We start from the raw sequence: 17,569 nt of genomic DNA on the forward strand, positions 1-17,569 counted from the left end.
TCACTCTGATGTTACCGAAATTTATGCACCATCTAATATGAAAACGATCATCACTTGGGGCATTGTGTTTATCAATGAATGCGCATAAGAAATCGAGAAATTATTAGAATACACAGTCATCATTATCCGGAAGTCCGTACGTTGTAACCCGTAATGGGGAACGCGGCTGAGGTTCCCTTCCCCCATCGGCCACGCCCACGCAGCAACGTATCTTGTCATTGGTTGGTAAATAAATGGCCATAACTTCGGAAGCACTTGTCTGATTAATATCAAACCTTGAAAAGGCACATCCTCAGGTCCCCAGCAATATATCTGGCAAGTTTCAATTAGATTGGACCAGTGGTTGGCGAGAAACAGCGGTCACAGACAGACAGACAGACAGACAGACAGACAGACAGACAGACAGACAGACAGACAGACACACACACACAGATTGCTGGAATTATAGATAGATAATAATGTTTGTTCGATTATCTGTCACATTCCATTTCACCCATTGGTTGGAGAGTTGGCTGGACTCCAACTTGACGAGAGACGATAGGTGTCACGGAAGATCCCAGTATGGATGGGACTCAGGGATCGAGGCAGCGGTTTGTTGTTTATACACTGTCCAAATAACTATGCGGCATTCTCTCAAACAGGGCTTTTATTTCGGAGGTGCTGTGGGTCCTTTCTATAATTTCCGACTGTTTTCTCTTAAACGATCTGGAACCTAAAACTCTCAAGCGACGTTATAAATTTCCGATGAACCCACGTCATTATAGAGGTCTTCGCCAATAACTCCGATATATATACATATATATATATATATATATATATATATATATATATATATATATATATATATATATATATATATATATATATATGCATCAGGAAGAAGATAATTGGTTTTGGGTCATTTATGTTGCAATTCCACAGGGTTTCTGTATATCTTGTGAGATTGTGAGTTGGGCAGGTAACCATGGTGGTCCGTCCATAACATGGAAGAGGTGTTTTGATCACGGTTTCTGTGAAATCATTGATAGCATGATAGGAGAGGGGAAATAGTTAAATATTCCAATGAGCTGATGAAGAAGTATGTAATGATCGATGTGGGAATGTCCGTTTGTTTTTATGATTGGGAAAAAAGTGAGGAGGGGAGGAGAGAGTTGGAGTTGGGAAGGGGTGGAGGGCAAAGATGGGACAGTGTTGGGAGGGGGTGGTTGAGGTTTTGTAGGGTAAGGGGGTTGAAGACTTTCAGTTGGGGGAGGGGGCTGAGTTGTGGTGGGGAGGGGGATTGTTGGCTTGAAAACGGGAGGGGGTTGATGTTTCCGGATTGAGAGGGGAGGGGAAGGATATGGGATTGCAAGGTGGAGGTTGAGGACTCGGGCTTGGCCGGGGGAGGGGGCGGGGGTTGATGACTTGGGGTTTCTGTGGGGAGGGGGGTTTGAGAACTTGAAGTCACATTTTATATTTGGCAGATGTTCCGTGTGTCCCTGCTAGGTTATTGTACTGTTTCTAAAACAAAAAAATGAAATGATACGAAGTTGAAATTGGCTTCTCAAATTGACATTTTTGAAGCGACCTGGATCCACAAATAGTTACAACTTCTCTTGAGAAGACCATTTCTCTAAATTGGATGCCAATGTTGATCACTGCATCCGAATACTCAAGAGCACAGTTCTTTCTCAACCACAACTTGCTAAATAACAGTACAGTGTACAAAACCTACATCCGAAGAGCCATGGAGTATCATGACTTTCCACTTTGGGCAGGTGGCAGCTTCACATATTGCCCCCTTCTAGGGAAGAAAATGAAAGGCTGTTTGACTCTGAGGTGAACCATTCTTTTTTTATTTTTTGGCCCTAATTTTCAATATTAAAAATTCACAACAAATTATAAAACCACACTTATTGAAGTTGAATTACTAACACGACTTCATAAACCAAAGGCATACTGTTTGAAGGTCATGTGTTTCACCTTGGTGACCTCTTACTTACTGTTTCACTCTTTTCACTCTTTCACTACTCTTTCGAACTCACTTACTTACTCCTCTTACTCTTTCAGTCAGTTTGAAACAAGCAAACTTCAAAACATCAAATAAATCTGTACCTAAAATAATTCACATAAATGTTGTTGTTGTTGTTGTTGTTGTTGTTGTTGTTGTTGTTGTTGTTGTTGTTGTTGTTGTTGTTGTTCTCCTCTTCCCTTGATAAGAGCCAAGGTCCGATGGCACCAAGCTTCTGCCCTGCCGTGACCATGACACTCCCTCCGTCCTCAACAAACTCTCTCCACTCTCAAACATCCCTACTTGATGGATATCCCTCCTCACACAATCCTCCCATCTCAACCATGGTTTACCTCTTTTCCTCCTACTTTGCTGCCTCAATCTATCCACACTGTTTGCCATTCTCTCTTCCCCCATCTGCACCGTGTCCAGCCCATCTCAGCCGGCATTTCACCAATCCCCCGTCAAACTCATCTGCACACCAATCTCCTCCTTCAGTTCATCCATACTCCTTCTATCCACCCTCTTCATCTCCATAATCCTCCTGACAGTTGTTCTCGCAAATCTGCAGACTCTGCTGTTGTCTCTGTCAATGCCACCATCTCCAGACCGCAAAGGTAGGCTGGCGTTACACACAATATCAGAACCTTCCGTTTCAATTTCTTTGATGTCTTTCTGCCTGCCATTACTCCCTCCACCCTCCTCCACACATTCGCACCCACCTAAATCCTCCTCTGCACCCCTGCCTCAGACTTACCATCCCCGGTCACTGTTCACCCAAGATACTCAAACCTACAGTATTTCCCTGACTGATCTCCTTCCTCTCTAATCTGATATTCATTCATTTTCTCTGCTACCTGACCCACATCACCTCAGTCTTCCCCATACTCATCTTCAACCCATGCTTCCCAAATGCCTCCTTCCACTCCCCCAGTACCTCCTGAATCTCCCGCACACTCTCCACCACAACAGCCAGATCATCCGCATGACAACATCCTCCCCATCCTCCCCTCGAGCTCACCTTCCTGGTTACCAGCTACATCACCATGATAAACATGAGTGGGCTGAGAGAGCTTGCCTGCCTCAAACCGATGTTCACGCAAAACTTCAGACATCCCAGGACCATCCAAAACTCTTCCCTCTGTTCCCTTGTACATCGCTTCCACCAACCTGACTTCTGCTTCCGGCACTCCTATCCATCTCAGTGTCACCATCACAAACCGTCTCAGGACAGTGTCATCAGCCTTCTACAGGCCCACAAATCTCAATGCCATTCCACCTTGCACCTCCAACCTCTTCTCCACCAGCTGCCTCAGGGCAAACATCCCATCCATCGTTCCCCTCCCCTTTCTAAAGCCCTACTACTCTTCTCTGATCTTCATCTCCACACTCTTCCTTATCCTCCTATCCAGAATCCTCTTGGGCACCTTCATGACATGACTTCGGAGCGTAATGCCCCTGTACTTTTCCAGACCTTGAACATCACCCTCCGGAATTGAACCCTTGCTCATTCATAGTGTTGCGCACCCAGGGTCGGGGGCAAGAAGACTAAGAGGGGGGGAAGCTACCTCAGGTTCTCACCAGACTCTCTGGAATCGCAGGTCGTCACACGCGAATAACTTCATGATGCAGCGGGTCGCTAATCGATCGTGAACGCCAATAACTCAGCCATGTGGCTGAGGGTCCTCAGTCTAATGAATACCGTTTACGTAATGGTCACGTGATCTAATTACCAGGGAACCCACCCTCGGTACGTGTTGTTCAAACCGGATCACCTTACCAGATCATATCCAGCCGAGCGTAACTGCCAAGGATGTACCTGCGAGAAAAACAGATCTTTGGGGAATAACGTCCCAGCTAGGCTAGGATACGAACCATGCTGGACCAATGAAGAAAAAGACAAAAACTAGCTGGGAACAAATCTGTACAAAGCATTTATTTACAATCAAGTGAGGAAAAGTATGCAGCACAATAAATTGAGTTTATTCGTATGTACAGCAGGGATAGCAAGAAATTTATGGGGTGTGACAAAAAGCAAGCAATTTACAAAAGCAGACACAGAGCAGACATATCCCGTTAGAACTTCTACAATCTTAACTTATGCTATGACAGGCGCATCACACACACACACACACACACACACACACACACACACACACACACACACACACACACACACACACACACACAGACACACACGGAAGGTTAGATAGCCAGAAAGAAAGAGAGCAGATGAGTTTAAATGGCCTCGCAATACCCGGCGCGGTCGGCCGACCAAGGCAACCCAGTATGCTTAGGGGGAGGTAGGAGGGAGAAATACTGGTGTCTAAGGTGTGGGAGTGGGAGGTGTGGTGTAGTGCAATATGGGGGGTGGTGGTGTCATGCCAGAGGCAAATGGCATTGCGAGTGAGTAATGATGCTCTTTTGTGCATCCAAAGGGGATGAGATAAAGGGGCAGAAAGAGAGGAGAGAAGATGTGTGAGGCGACAGATCCCTAACCTTGTCGTGCATAGGTGTGTGTGTGTGTGTGTGTGTGTGTGTGTAGCCTGTACCTTCGTGGGACACTCCGCTTGAGCATTCCCACCTCAAGAGTTGGCACATTATCTCCCACTTAGTCACTTTGCCGGGGCTCGTGGCAACGTGCGCTCCGCACTGGTCCTCCGGAATAAGCACGTCTCAGTCGCACACCAACCGCGAGTGAAGAGCCAGTGAAGGGCAGAGGCAACGAGAAGCCGAGATAAGCAGAGAAGAAGGTGGTGAAGAGAGCGAGCAGCTCCGCCATCCACTTTTTATAAGCCCCGTGCAGAGGGTGGGGTGACAACCCGAAGGCGACATGCTGTGACCCGAATCCCGCTTCTCTATTGGGCCACAGCGGCCCTAGCCACACCATGCCAGGCTCCTGGGGCTGGAAGCGGTCTCATTCGCACATCCGGCGTGACACGGCCCGGAGCTCCTGACAACATAATGTATAAGCCAGCAACCTGGCCCCGAATGTGCTCTGAGTGCAGTCTGAGTGCAAAATAGCAATGCCCACCCGCCACCCACGACCCTCCCTCTCATGAGCCAAAATGCACACCCGGGCCCTCTATCAAACTCCCGGATCACCCTTCCTGCAACCCCTCCTCACCGCCCATCTGGCGACTGGACGAGGGTCGGATCAATCCCATGTGCTCACCCGGGACATTCCCTGCGAGATGCGGTTGGCGCTATTAATGTCCGTTGCTCGTCCTCACATCACGCGGTCTGAGTACAGCCTGAGGCATGCAACAAGCCTCTGTTTAGTGGTGAATTGTAGCGATGCAGAGGTCCAAGGGGGGTGCGGAAATATGTTTCCTATGTGCAGGAGGTGTTGGTGGTCGAAGTGGTGAAGTTTAGTGAGCGAGGGGTGAAGCAAGGTGAGATGCCATTGGAAATTGGCATGCAGATTTGAATGCATCAGTGGCGCGCGATGCACGTGTGGCACAGTGTGTAGTGTGCGCTTCGGCGATTCCAAGCCACGGAAGACATCGTAGTGTGATTACTCATCGCATTTTGCAAGGCGTGTGTGCTTGCTTGACTTGTACCATTGCTAAAAAGAAAGGGTTGGATTAGAAATCAGAATAGAAGACAGAGATATAGTTATTAGACCGAGCGAGAAGACCCACGCAACGCACTTCATTCTGTTAACCCACTAGACATGAGGGGAAGATCTAACTGCTCGAAGACTAACAAAATAACTGCCTGGGGATCACTGTATGTTAGGTGCCATTGCCTTGGAGGCATGCGGTTTTGCAGAATCGCAACAATATATTCAACAGCCTGTTCGTCCAACTGACTCAGACTTATTCTGGTGCAATTATCTCTGTACACACCTCATCAATACCTGGCTCTCGTCCCTTCTTCATCCTTTCAATGCCATCCACACTTCCCCATCTGTGATCTCATCAAACTCCACTTTCCCCTCTACATAACACAGTAGCTCCAGCTTACCATTGCTTCCTTCCTGATTCAACAGCTCTTTGAAATATCCTTCCCACGCCTTCAATACTGCCTCCCTCTCTGTCACTAGCCTCCCACCATCATCCTTAATCATCCCCCCCCCCCCACCCTTTCATGTCCTTACCATCCTCATCCCTGTCATGAGTGAATTTATATATCAACTTCCTCCCACCATCCTCTTCCATATCATTCCTCACCTTATCCACAGCTCTTCTTGCTGCTTTCTTCTTCTGCCCATACAGGTGCAGCAACCCCACCTCTGGCTGCCTGGCCCTATCCTCTTCCAAACTTCCTTATTTTCACCAACTGCCTTCACTACCTCCTCCGTCCTCCATAACTGGTTTCTATCCCTTGACGATGCACCCTTTCCTGACGTCCTTCCACACAAAACTGTAATTCCCCTAAACACCTCTCTGTACTTCTTCCACCCTCCACCCTTCCGCTTCTTTGCTATGTTGCTCATACCTGGCCCTCCGAGGATGTTTCCCCTACACTTCCCCCAATTAATAATCTTCTGACCCCTACTCTTAACATTCTTCCTTTTCTTCATCCATACCACAAACACCACAGCCTTGTGCTGGGTGGTAACGTGCTCTACCACCACTGCCTTACAATCCTTAACCCTCCACAACTGTCACTTCCTTACCACCACCAAATCAATTTCTGTTGTACGTTGTAATCCAAATCGTTACATATTTAATGCATCCCTCAATGTTTGTATATACAAAATTTCATTTTAAAAGTTTTAAAATGTGCCCATAATTGCATTTTTTGGTATTTCACCTTTCGACCCAACCCAGGGCCCCAGGTGGCCAAGCCAAAAATGATCCTGCCCTCGCACCGTCCTGCCATGTGTTGATCATAACTACCAAGTTTGGTGAAATTCTGCACAACCGTTTTGGAGAAGATAGCGTGACGAACGGACAGACAGACAGACGGAGTTGATTACAATATCTCCCAATTTTTTTTTCAAAAAAGCGTGGGGATAAATATGATAATGTCTGATGTGAATGGTTGCATTTCCTCAACAACTAAGTTGTGCTTAATTTGTGCCATGTAACTTTTCCTTTTCCCTGGCAGCAAGCAGGTCAACCTCTGATAAACATGACGCAGTAATAGCAAAGTGCATCACATGAGCCTTCAAAGCAAACGACAACCAATGGGGAGGAGTTCCTCGAGTGCTTTGTATCACCAATGGTGTGTTTTGTTTCTGAAACCTCAAAACCATTCGTCAGACCCGATTCATTCCCCCCGAGTAAGTTTCCAGAGGAATCTTACCCAAGGCCATATGAGCCATTTTTTTTTTTAGGAGGCAGCTGCAGATTTGCCAGAATAATGGCTGCGTTGCCCGAATGTACTTCAAGCCATTATGTGCCTTTTTGGCCGTGTTTCTTGGTAATCCGAGTCCATTTATTTTTTGCAATGATCACATTTCATGCGGTAGCGATAGGGCTGCTTTCACAATTTCATGGGAAACTTTTTTTATTATTGTAACCTCAACATTCGCGGTGATGAACGATCTGAAACAAAGGAAAACTAGAAGGGCACTCGGTAGAGTGCATACTTCGACCAAGCTGATTAGTTTACATTTTGTATCCCACTGATGGGCCAGATCTAGATTCGGACCTGAAGCAAAATGTAATTGGCTTGTTCTTGTCACCTAACCAACTCATCCACCAAGTTTCGTCCAAATCCGTCTGTAATCTTTGAAGATATTTTGTTCACAAACAAACAAAAAATATGTCATGCATCACATGATACTTGCGAAATCCATAAAACAAATTTAACCTTTAAAATAATTGATAGTTGAATTCAATGACCAAATACACAAATCCTCTTCAAATTAAATCGATCGGATGAAAATTCATAATTTTAGAAATTCGGCCCATTTGACATTTTCGTCTATGTTGACCTCAAAAATAAGTGGTGGTTTAATTCAGTAATCGGATATGCAAACCCTCTTCAAATTTCAAGTCAATCAGATGACAATTGAAGATTTTAGTCATTCCACCTAAGTTGTTGACCTTTTGACCTCAAAAACAATAGACTTCTTCCTTATGATGAACTCTACCATGTGGTGAAGTTTCATGAAGATCATTTTAAAATTGTGACCTGTAGGGGATAAACATATAACCAAGAAAAAGATGTCGTGCAGAGCACGACACTTGCAAAATCCACCCTCCTCTCCAAAGGTTGCCATGGATACATCAAATTGTCCATTTCATTAAGATTAAAATTGACAATCTTAATCAAAGCTCAGGTCAAACGGATGAAAATTATTTTTCAGATTGAAATTGATTTCAGAAGTTTGACCTTGAGTTGAGCTTTGACTTTAAAATAGTGGCTTTCCCAATTCAGTGATGGACTGCCAAATTCTGTTCAACTTTCAAGTTAATAGGATGTAAATTGACGATTTTTCAATTGAAAATTGATGATTTTAGAAGTTTGACCTTGAGTTGACCTTTGAACTTTTGATCTAAAAAATAGTTGGTTTCCCAATTCAGTGAAGCAATATGAAAATCCTGTTCAAATTTCAAGTCAATCGGATGAAAAATGACAATTTTAGAAATCTGACCACAAGATGACCTTTGACATCAAAATCAATGGGCTTCTCAGTTGAAACAACCTCACAACTTGGTGAAGTATCATGAAGATTGGTTTTAAATTGTGACCCGCAGGCGATTGACAAACGAACAAGACAATAAGATGACGTGCAGAGCACGATACTTGCAAAATCCATAATTAACAAATTTGACCTCAAAAATAATTAGCGAGTTGAATTGAGTGACCTGAAATATAAATCCTCTACAAATTTCAAGTGAATCGGATGAAAATTGAGGATTTTAGAAATACCAGCTTGGTTATTGAACTTGGGCTGATGTTGACCTTTTGGTCTATGTTCACCTCAAAAAAAATAGCCTTCTTCCTTATAACAAACTCTTACCATGTGGTGAAGTTTCGTCAAGATCGGTTTAAAATTGTGATCTGTCGGCAATAAACAGACAAATAGGCCATGGGCTAGATAGGGCCACTGTGCACCCCACCCCCACCTCCCAACAGAGCTATGTTTTTTTTGAAGTGTCTGGATATGCTGAATACGAATTTGAATGTTAACATTGAAAATATTGGGATGCACTACCTGTTTTAGCCTCATGAAAAGGGGTACCCTCAAAAATGAATTTTCGTCATTTGTGCCAAAAGCGATTTCCGTACAGAATCAGAATGGCTTCTCAACGACCCATTACACTGTCAGACTACACATATTATGGCTTATATGAAACATAATCTCATGCTGGTTCCATGTATGTGTCTAAAATTAATATATCCAAGAGCTTATATAACATGTTGAGTACATGTACTGTATCATCTTATTAACCGTTCATTACTGTGTTGTAGAAGTTTCAATAAAGCTTATTTTTAAGACATTTTTTTCTTCTTCTTCTGCCAAATAGTCCAGAATAAGAATCTGACTTAATTTGTTATATATATATATATATATATATATATATATATATATATATATATATATATATATATATATATATATATATATAGTATCCAAATACAATTTAATCCACATAACATGAACACACATGATGTTATCACACTATAAACAACAGAACGGTATTCACAAAATCAAAAGCAGGGTTGGGTTTTAAAAATAAAATAAATTGCTGAGAACATTATTCATGTTAATATCGCTGGTATATTCTTTCCCACTCTAAATCATTTCGTAATGTATTTTACAATACATATAAATATGCTACATTCATACTTATTTCCCAAATTCTGATTAAAACAATGATTGAAACCAACATTATATTTACATTTCGTAGTAATAAGTCTGTAACATTGTTCCTTTTACCAGGCGATAACACAGTATATCTTTCATATACATATTTCAAGATATTTCTGTTGATATATTATCATGATCATACAGTTTCATTGTATTCATCAGGTACGTAACAATATCATGAGATTTTACTGTCATCATTTCAATCAATGTCAACAGCTAATGGTTCAGCTCTGTTCTTCAATGTCGGTCAGACTCCGAGCTGTCACCAGGTAAGTACTCCTGTTCGTCTGGTATGCTGTCATCGTCATCTGAATCATCATCTCCATCATCACTGGTGTTCACTGATTCAGCAATATCTGTCAACTGCTGTGGGAGAACACACCCCTCATACCAGAGAGGCTCCAGTTTTTGGTTGACAAGTGCCCAACCATATCCGTCACCAGCATCAAGGATATCAAGAGAACGCTGTTTGGTACCGCTCTTCCTTGAAGTGAATGGAATGTTTACGTGAAGCCTCAGAATAATGAGCATATGCTTCGGGAGTTTCCATTCCCCATTCGATGCTGCACGACAAATATCTTACCCAATTGAATTCACGAGCCTGGGCACTTTGGACGTGTGATGAGTTGGTTTGCCTGATATCAGGTAATTCAAAATTTTTTCCAATTGTGATGGAATTACAGCTGTCATGTTTCCAAGGTCCTGGGCAGATGGAGGCCATTTCAAGTCATCGGCTTTTGCGAAGCTCTCTAGAATCACATGACGTAGGTAATTTCCAACATCCTGGATCATGTCCCTAGAACCAAGTTCATATGCACATCGAACTGTGTCACTAATGTCACAGTGAGAGCTGTAGACAATGTAAGACTGCAAGTTTCCTCTTCTGTTTAGTGTGCAGAAGGCCAGTCTGTCCTTGTATTTGTCATGTTTCTCCAGCTTAGCTTTGAGGTTTTCTCCACGAAATTTGGAATTGGGAAAGTTGGTGCATTTCAGGTGAGAGATATACATTTAAGTTAGCGCTGACAGTTTCATCATATTCTTGCTGATGATGATATCCCTGTCAATTACTTGGCATACAGCACCAAACACCTCACTGTGTGCCTCTGCTAATTTGATTTGTTGCTCCTTGTCTTCTATGCTTGTACTTCTCCATTTGTCTGCATTTGGTTTGTATTGGACTCTGCAGGATTTGTGGTATTTAGCTTCTGTAGCAAACAAATCATGGCCTCTAATTCTGACCAGCAACTTCTCATCTAATTTGTCCTCAGCAGTTTTGAGCACCGTTCTCCATCCATCAAACTCAAACTGACTTAAGCCCTCAGTAGTCCATGTCCCTTTGACTTTCACTTTCTTCCGTTCCATCGAGTGGCAGAATATTATATACAATCGGGTGAGAAGAGTACCTTGTCACCAGCTGAGCCCCTCCGACTTAACTTGGAACATGATGGTTCAGATGGATCATAATGACTGGAAAGTCGATTGAGATTCATAGTGAATCTTTGGTAACATTCTCTGTGATATCCATCACCTTCAGTAATGGTGTTTGGTATGAGGTCACAGGTAGCATTCGGTGAACAGATTCTAATGGCTGAGACAGTCTCCTGTCACGTATGTCCTTCAACCTGGCAAGTCTTTCATCGGATTCTGGACTTATGATAATGCCACGAGAGGTCCATACTGAAGCCCAGGGATGTGTATGATGCAGCTGGACTTTGGCTTTGTCCCTTGGCCTCCACTGCCACCATCCTTCGGGCATTTGGTTGGGGGGCCTTCTTTCTCTTGACGTTCTGATGAGTGCATTGGGTCAGACATCACTTTGCATGGTTGCACTCAGCCTCTGTGAACCTGCAAATAGATAAGAAAGCCAACATTAAAAATTTTTAAATGGCATATCTGTGATTAAATTTAAAATTTATAGTTATTTTGCAATTATAATTGACTTAAGTGATTGTCTTTGACCTAAAAGAGAAAACTTAACTACATATTTGATGTTAATGTCAAAATAAATGAATTGTATCTTAACTAACCTGTTGGTTTCAATGTAAATGATGGGGATAATTCGAAAGTAATCTGTAAATGAATATTTGTTGTTGAAGTTCCTTGAGGGGGAGGTGTCTGTACTACTGCTCCAATGGCCATATTCTGCACATTAAAAATATAATTATGTGGAGGAAAAAAAATTCACACAATACCAATTTCAATATGGATATCTTTGTTCATGAGAAATCAAGCTTTCTCTTCAGCACCAAGTCATTTCTGTGTCAGGTATTGACCTCGATGTAGGCTCTGGTCATAGTTATCAAACACAATGAGATTAACCATATGCAATTTAGGATGTGATAACATTGCGGGTATCCAAGATATTGGACCCATTTTGGCATCAAGTGGAATGCAGTTGGCATTGGCATGTCACCTCATGGTTAATTAGCAGGATATATAACAAGAAACAGGATAAAATAAGCTTTATTGAAAACTCTACAACACAGTAATGGGCAGTTAATAAGATGATACAGTACATGTACTCAACATGTTATATAAGCTCTTGGATATATTAATTTTAGACACATACATGGAACCAGCATGAGATTATGTTTCATATAAGCCATAATATGTGTAGTCTGACAGTGTAATGGGTCGTTGAGAAGCCATTCTGATTGTGTACAGAAATCACTTTTGGCACAAATGACGAAAATTCATTTTTGAGGGTACCCCTTTTAATGAGGCTAAAACAGGTAGTGCATCCCAATATTTTCAATGTCAACATTCAAATTCGTATTCAGCATATCCAGACACTTCAAAAAAATAGTTTTGTTGGGAGGTGAGGGGGGGGGTGCACAGTGGCCCTATCTAGCCCATGGTCTAAAACAGAATAACAAAATTGATTGATCAATATAGTTGAAAAATCTTCGATTTTGAAAGTCAAAGAAGATGTCGTGCAGAGCACGATACTTGCAAAATCCATAAAACAAATTTGACCTCAACAATAATTGGTGGTTGAATTAAATGACCAAATATGCAACTCCTCTTTAAATTTCAAGTGAATCAGATGAAAATTAAAAATTTTAGAAATATGAAAAAATTTGTTTACCCTTTTGACCTTAAAAACAATAGGGTTCTTGCTTTTGACAAACTCTACCATATGGTGAAGTTTCATGAAGATTGGTTGAAAATTGTGACCTGCAGGCAATAAACAGACAGACAGACAGAGACAGACAAACAGAAGCAGAAGAAGATGACGTCGTGCAGAGCATGATACTTGCAAAATTCAGAAAACAAATTTGACCTGAAAAATAACACAGGTCTGCGACCAGAAAATTGTTTCATATTTATTGGGTGAATTTGATCAATTTTTACCTGCTGATTTCAAAAATGACAAAGAAATTATCCTATCATGTATAGTTTCTTCACAAAATCGATCATTGCGTTTTACCAGTGTGCTCGGGTTTGATTATTGTGTTTTACTATTTTATCCTAATGTAATATCCCTTTTCTCTAATCCTATTACTTTTTCATTATAGATCTGTACATGATTGGAAACAATAATGGCTTCTAGAGGATGTGCAACCAGCCCGGACAAATTTTGTTTCATTTGTGGCGAGTTTATGACTAAGAAACGTCAGAGATACATGACTTACTTTGTTTAAAAATCTTACTATGCCCACTTTGGTGTGAAATTAGGAGACCAAGATAAGACATGGGCTCCTCATATGGTCTGCTCAATTTGTATTGAAGAACTAAGACAATGGACAAAATGTACAAAGAAGTCTTTTCATTTTGGGGTTCCAATGATATGGAGAGAGCCTAAAAATCACAGTGATGACTGCTACTTTTGCTCATGTAAGGTACAAGGATACAATTCAAAGAGTGTGAAAAACATTGTTTATCCAAATCTCCCATCTGCATTGTGACCTGTTGCCCATGGACCAGATGTTCCAGTCCCATCACCACCAGGAAAACTTGAAGACATACACTTAAGTTCTGAGTCAGAAAGCAGCAATAGCAATGATGATGTAGACTTCAATAGTGGTAAAAGTGAAGAACCTCAACTATTCAACCAGTGTGAATTAAATGATCTAGTGAGGGACTTGGGACTTGCAAAGGTGTCAGCAGAGCTTTTAGGCTCCAGACTTAAATCCAAGAGTCTTTTAGCTCCTGGTGCATCATTCTCTTGGTATCGTAACCGAGAAAAAGTGTTTGTTCCGTATTTTGCTCAAAAAAATGATTTGGTTTATTGTACAGATCCATCAGGACTAATAGAAACGTTTGGCATAAGTTACAGCCCTGATGAATGGAGACTTTATTGACTCTTCAAAGAGAAGTCTTAAAGCAGTTCTTTTGCATCATGATAATAAATATGCTTCCATCCCTGTTGGACACTCAGTGATCATGAAGGAGACACATTAAAATTTGGTGTTACTCGTAAACATGATTAAATACAAAGATCACAACTGGATGATTTGCAGTGACTTGAAGATAATTTGCATGTTACTTGGACAACAGTCAGGCTACACAAAGTTTCCTTGTTTCTTGTGTGAGTGGGATAGGAGAGCCAGAGACCTCCATTGGTCTCAAAAACAATGGCCAAGTTGGGATATGCTTACACCAGGGACAAAGAACATCCTTCAAGAAAGCTTGGTGAATCCAAAAAGGGTTCTTTTGCCTCCTCTACATATAAAACTTGGCCTGATGAGGCAATTTGTAAAAGCTTTGCCACAGGATGCAGAAGGCTTCAAGTATTTGTGGAGTAAGTTTCCTGCTCTATCAGATGCCAAGGTTAAAGAGGGTGTATTTGTTGGACCAGATATAAGAAAACTCGTCAAGGATGAACATTTTGAAAACTCTCTTAGTAATCCTGAAAAAGATGCATGGATTAGTTTGAAAGATGTGATGAAGAACTTATTGGGTAATTACAAGGATCCAAACTACAAAGATATTGTGGGAAGAATGTGAGAAAAGTTTGAGGCCTTAGGATGTAAAATGAGCCTTAAAGTTAATTTGCTACATGCCCATTTGGATTACTTTCCAGAAAATCTAGGGGATGTGAGTGAAGAACAAGGGGAAAGGTTTCATCAAGATATGAAGGAGATGGAAAGAAGATATTAGGGAAGATGGAATGTCAGTATGATGGTCGACTACTGCTGGATGTTGCATCGTGAAAGTCCACCAAATGCTCACAAACGAAAAAAGTTCCAGGTGTAGTTTTCAAGTGAGAAAGAAGAGATTTTGAGGTGCTGAACCTAAAAAATGATTGGAGAACTTGTAAAGAATCTATTGTCTTACTTTTTAATTCCATTTGTGCCATTTCTCTTTGCTAAATAGAGAACCAAATTTATTTTTATTAGTTTCATTTTGTCTTACCATATTGGAATTTACCTAAAATTCTCGTATATTTCATCATCAATTTGTAAGAAAACCTTACGTGATGGAGAAAAACTGTTTTGATATTTCGAATTAGCACCCCAAACATATATAAAGTAACATAACATTATCAAAACAATTTTTAAAAAGTTCCATTTTGCAGATCTGTGGTATAATTGGTGGTTGAATTCTCTGACTAAACATGCAACTCCTCTTCAAATTTCAAGTGAATCGGATGAAAACTGACAATTTTAGAAATCAGGCCTTTGTTGACCTTTTGGCCTATGTAGACCTCCAAAATAATAGGCTGCTTGAATTCAGTGAGCTGATATGCAAATCCTCTTCAAATTTCAAGTCAACTTCAAGGCGAAAATTGAGGATTTTAGAAATCTCACAAAAGTTGTTGACCTTTTGACCTCAAAAAACAAAAGGCTTCTTCCTTATACCAAACTCTACCATGTGGTGAAGTTTCGTGAAGATCGGTTGAAAATTGTGACCTGAAGGCAACAGACAGACAGACAGACAGACAGACAGAATAACAACCAATATACTTGAAAAATGGAAGTAACAAACAAAGAGAGAGTAACAGTAAGAGAGAGAGAGTAAGTAACAAACAAAAACATAACCTCGTTCACCTTAGGTGGCGGAGGTAACTCGAACGACCACTTCACTCGGTTAGAGTGCAAACCTCCGGCAGATATTCAGGACACACAGCCACCACTCCACCATCCACACACCACCCCTCCCCCATGCACGCAGTCGTAACATAACCCAATACGACCCCTTCGAAATGACGTCATGAACATGACCTTTGCACAACTCGCTGCACACACGTTTTCGGGAAATCCCTTCTCAACCATAAGGCAGCCATTTCACGGGGTGATTCCCTCTGTCGTCATTTTAAACACTGAGCAACCTAAACAATCGAACAAAGGGAATTTCCAAAAGGGTTAACCAATAAAATGGCAACACGCACAACCGACAAACAAACAAGCCGGTTGGCGACATGGGTGGTCGTTATATAATTGCATACTAGTCATAGTTTTTGACGAATCGGGCTGAAATTTTTTGACAAAGAGTTTGATTATAGTGAGCATAAAAGCGCGGAAGCAGATTTTTAATTTTCGAAAAAAATATACATATAAATATTTTTTGGATTTTTTCAAAAATTTCAAAGTCCCGTTGCTAGGCAACGGTGGCGTACATAGCAACGGTGCTCAAAAGCATACGAGATCCTGGTATGAACCTACCAGTCAAGTTTCATCAAAATCGGTTGACTCCTCTGGTCTCCAGAGCTGTCCATTACATACAGACGGAAAACCTGAGACTAATGATTCAGTCACATTTGGCTCGGCGGCCGTAGGGTCTAAAAAATCTACGGCCACTAGCAATTATAGGGCGGCCACAGTATTTCCACAGTCACACAATGTAGCAGTCACATATGTTTTTATTTTTCGGGTAGCCGCACAGGGTATTTAGAAATTGTGGAGACCGAAAACGTGGGGGTACCGTACGGTCTTTGATTTGATGTCGCACGGTGACCTTAGGGCGTCCCTGCGGCGGCCATAGCATTTTCAAGGCAGATGCAAGGTAGCCTCAAGGTGCCTGCAAGGCGACCGCAGGGGGGCTCCGAGGCGAACATGCGGCCAGACGGACGGTAACGAGTGGGTATATATACCAGTTCTTTTTCATATGTATATCATAGCTCATATCTGTCATATAGATTGTGGACCAGGTTATATACAGATGGCGCTGGTTGTTCCTCAATGGCAGAGGCTGGGCTACCTGTGCATGCAGCTGAGGCAGGTGCATCGAGAGCGAGATTACCTGATTGCAGCCCTTTTCCTGGAGGAGCAGCGGCTGGCCCGACGGCAGCGAAAAAGGAGGACGATGTGGGTAAAGCCCTGGCTGTTGCGGCGTGTCACCCTGGGCCACTACGACAACCTGATGCAGGAGCTGATGCGTGAATCCAGGGGTGACTTCAAGGCATTCCTGCGTATGGAACCTGCAATGTTCCAGGAGATGCTGGTCCGTGTCACTCCCAGAATCACAAAGAGCGACGGTGCAAAGCCCCCCCCCCCCACCTTGCGCCAGGCCTGAAGCTGGCCATAACACTCCGGTTCCTGGCAACGGGTGACTCCTACCACTCACTTGCATTCAGCTTCAGGGTGGCACATAACACAATATCACTGTTTGTGCCCGAGGTGTGCGATGCCATCTCTGAAGAGTACCGGGACGAGGTGGTCGTGACCCCCTCAACTCCTGATGGATGGAATGAAGTTGCCCAGGTCTTCGGGAGGAGGTGGAACTTCCCTCACGCTTGTGGAGCCATTGACGGCAAACATATAAAGATAAATAAGCCATCGAAGTCAGGCAGCGTCTACTTCAACTACAAGGGCTTCTTCTCAATAGTGCTGATGGGGATTGTGGACGCAGACTATCGCTTC

General features: G+C 42.3%; 1 protein-coding gene across 10 annotated transcripts in view; it reads left to right on the forward strand.

Moving 5' to 3' along the window:
* Positions 1-17,111, forward strand: part of CCDC78 (coiled-coil domain containing 78) — a 181,178-nt gene extending 164,067 nt beyond the window's left edge. For 9 of the 10 annotated variants that reach the window (XM_085885184.1, XM_085885188.1, XM_085885189.1 and 6 more), the window contains one exon: positions 16,896-17,111. In XM_085885184.1, the coding sequence (XP_085741310.1) occupies positions 16,896-17,089 (194 nt within the window). In that variant the 3' untranslated portion in view covers positions 17,090-17,111. The remainder of the gene's footprint in view (positions 1-16,895) is intronic. The other variant, XR_015059250.1, reaches the window with a different exon arrangement.
* Positions 17,112-17,569: the final 458 nt, after the last annotated feature.

This window comes from Eptatretus burgeri, chromosome 6, assembly GCF_056783735.1.
Source record: "Eptatretus burgeri isolate ZD-2024b chromosome 6, Ebu_testis_v1, whole genome shotgun sequence".
Classification (NCBI taxonomy): domain Eukaryota; kingdom Metazoa; phylum Chordata; class Myxini; order Myxiniformes; family Myxinidae; genus Eptatretus; species Eptatretus burgeri.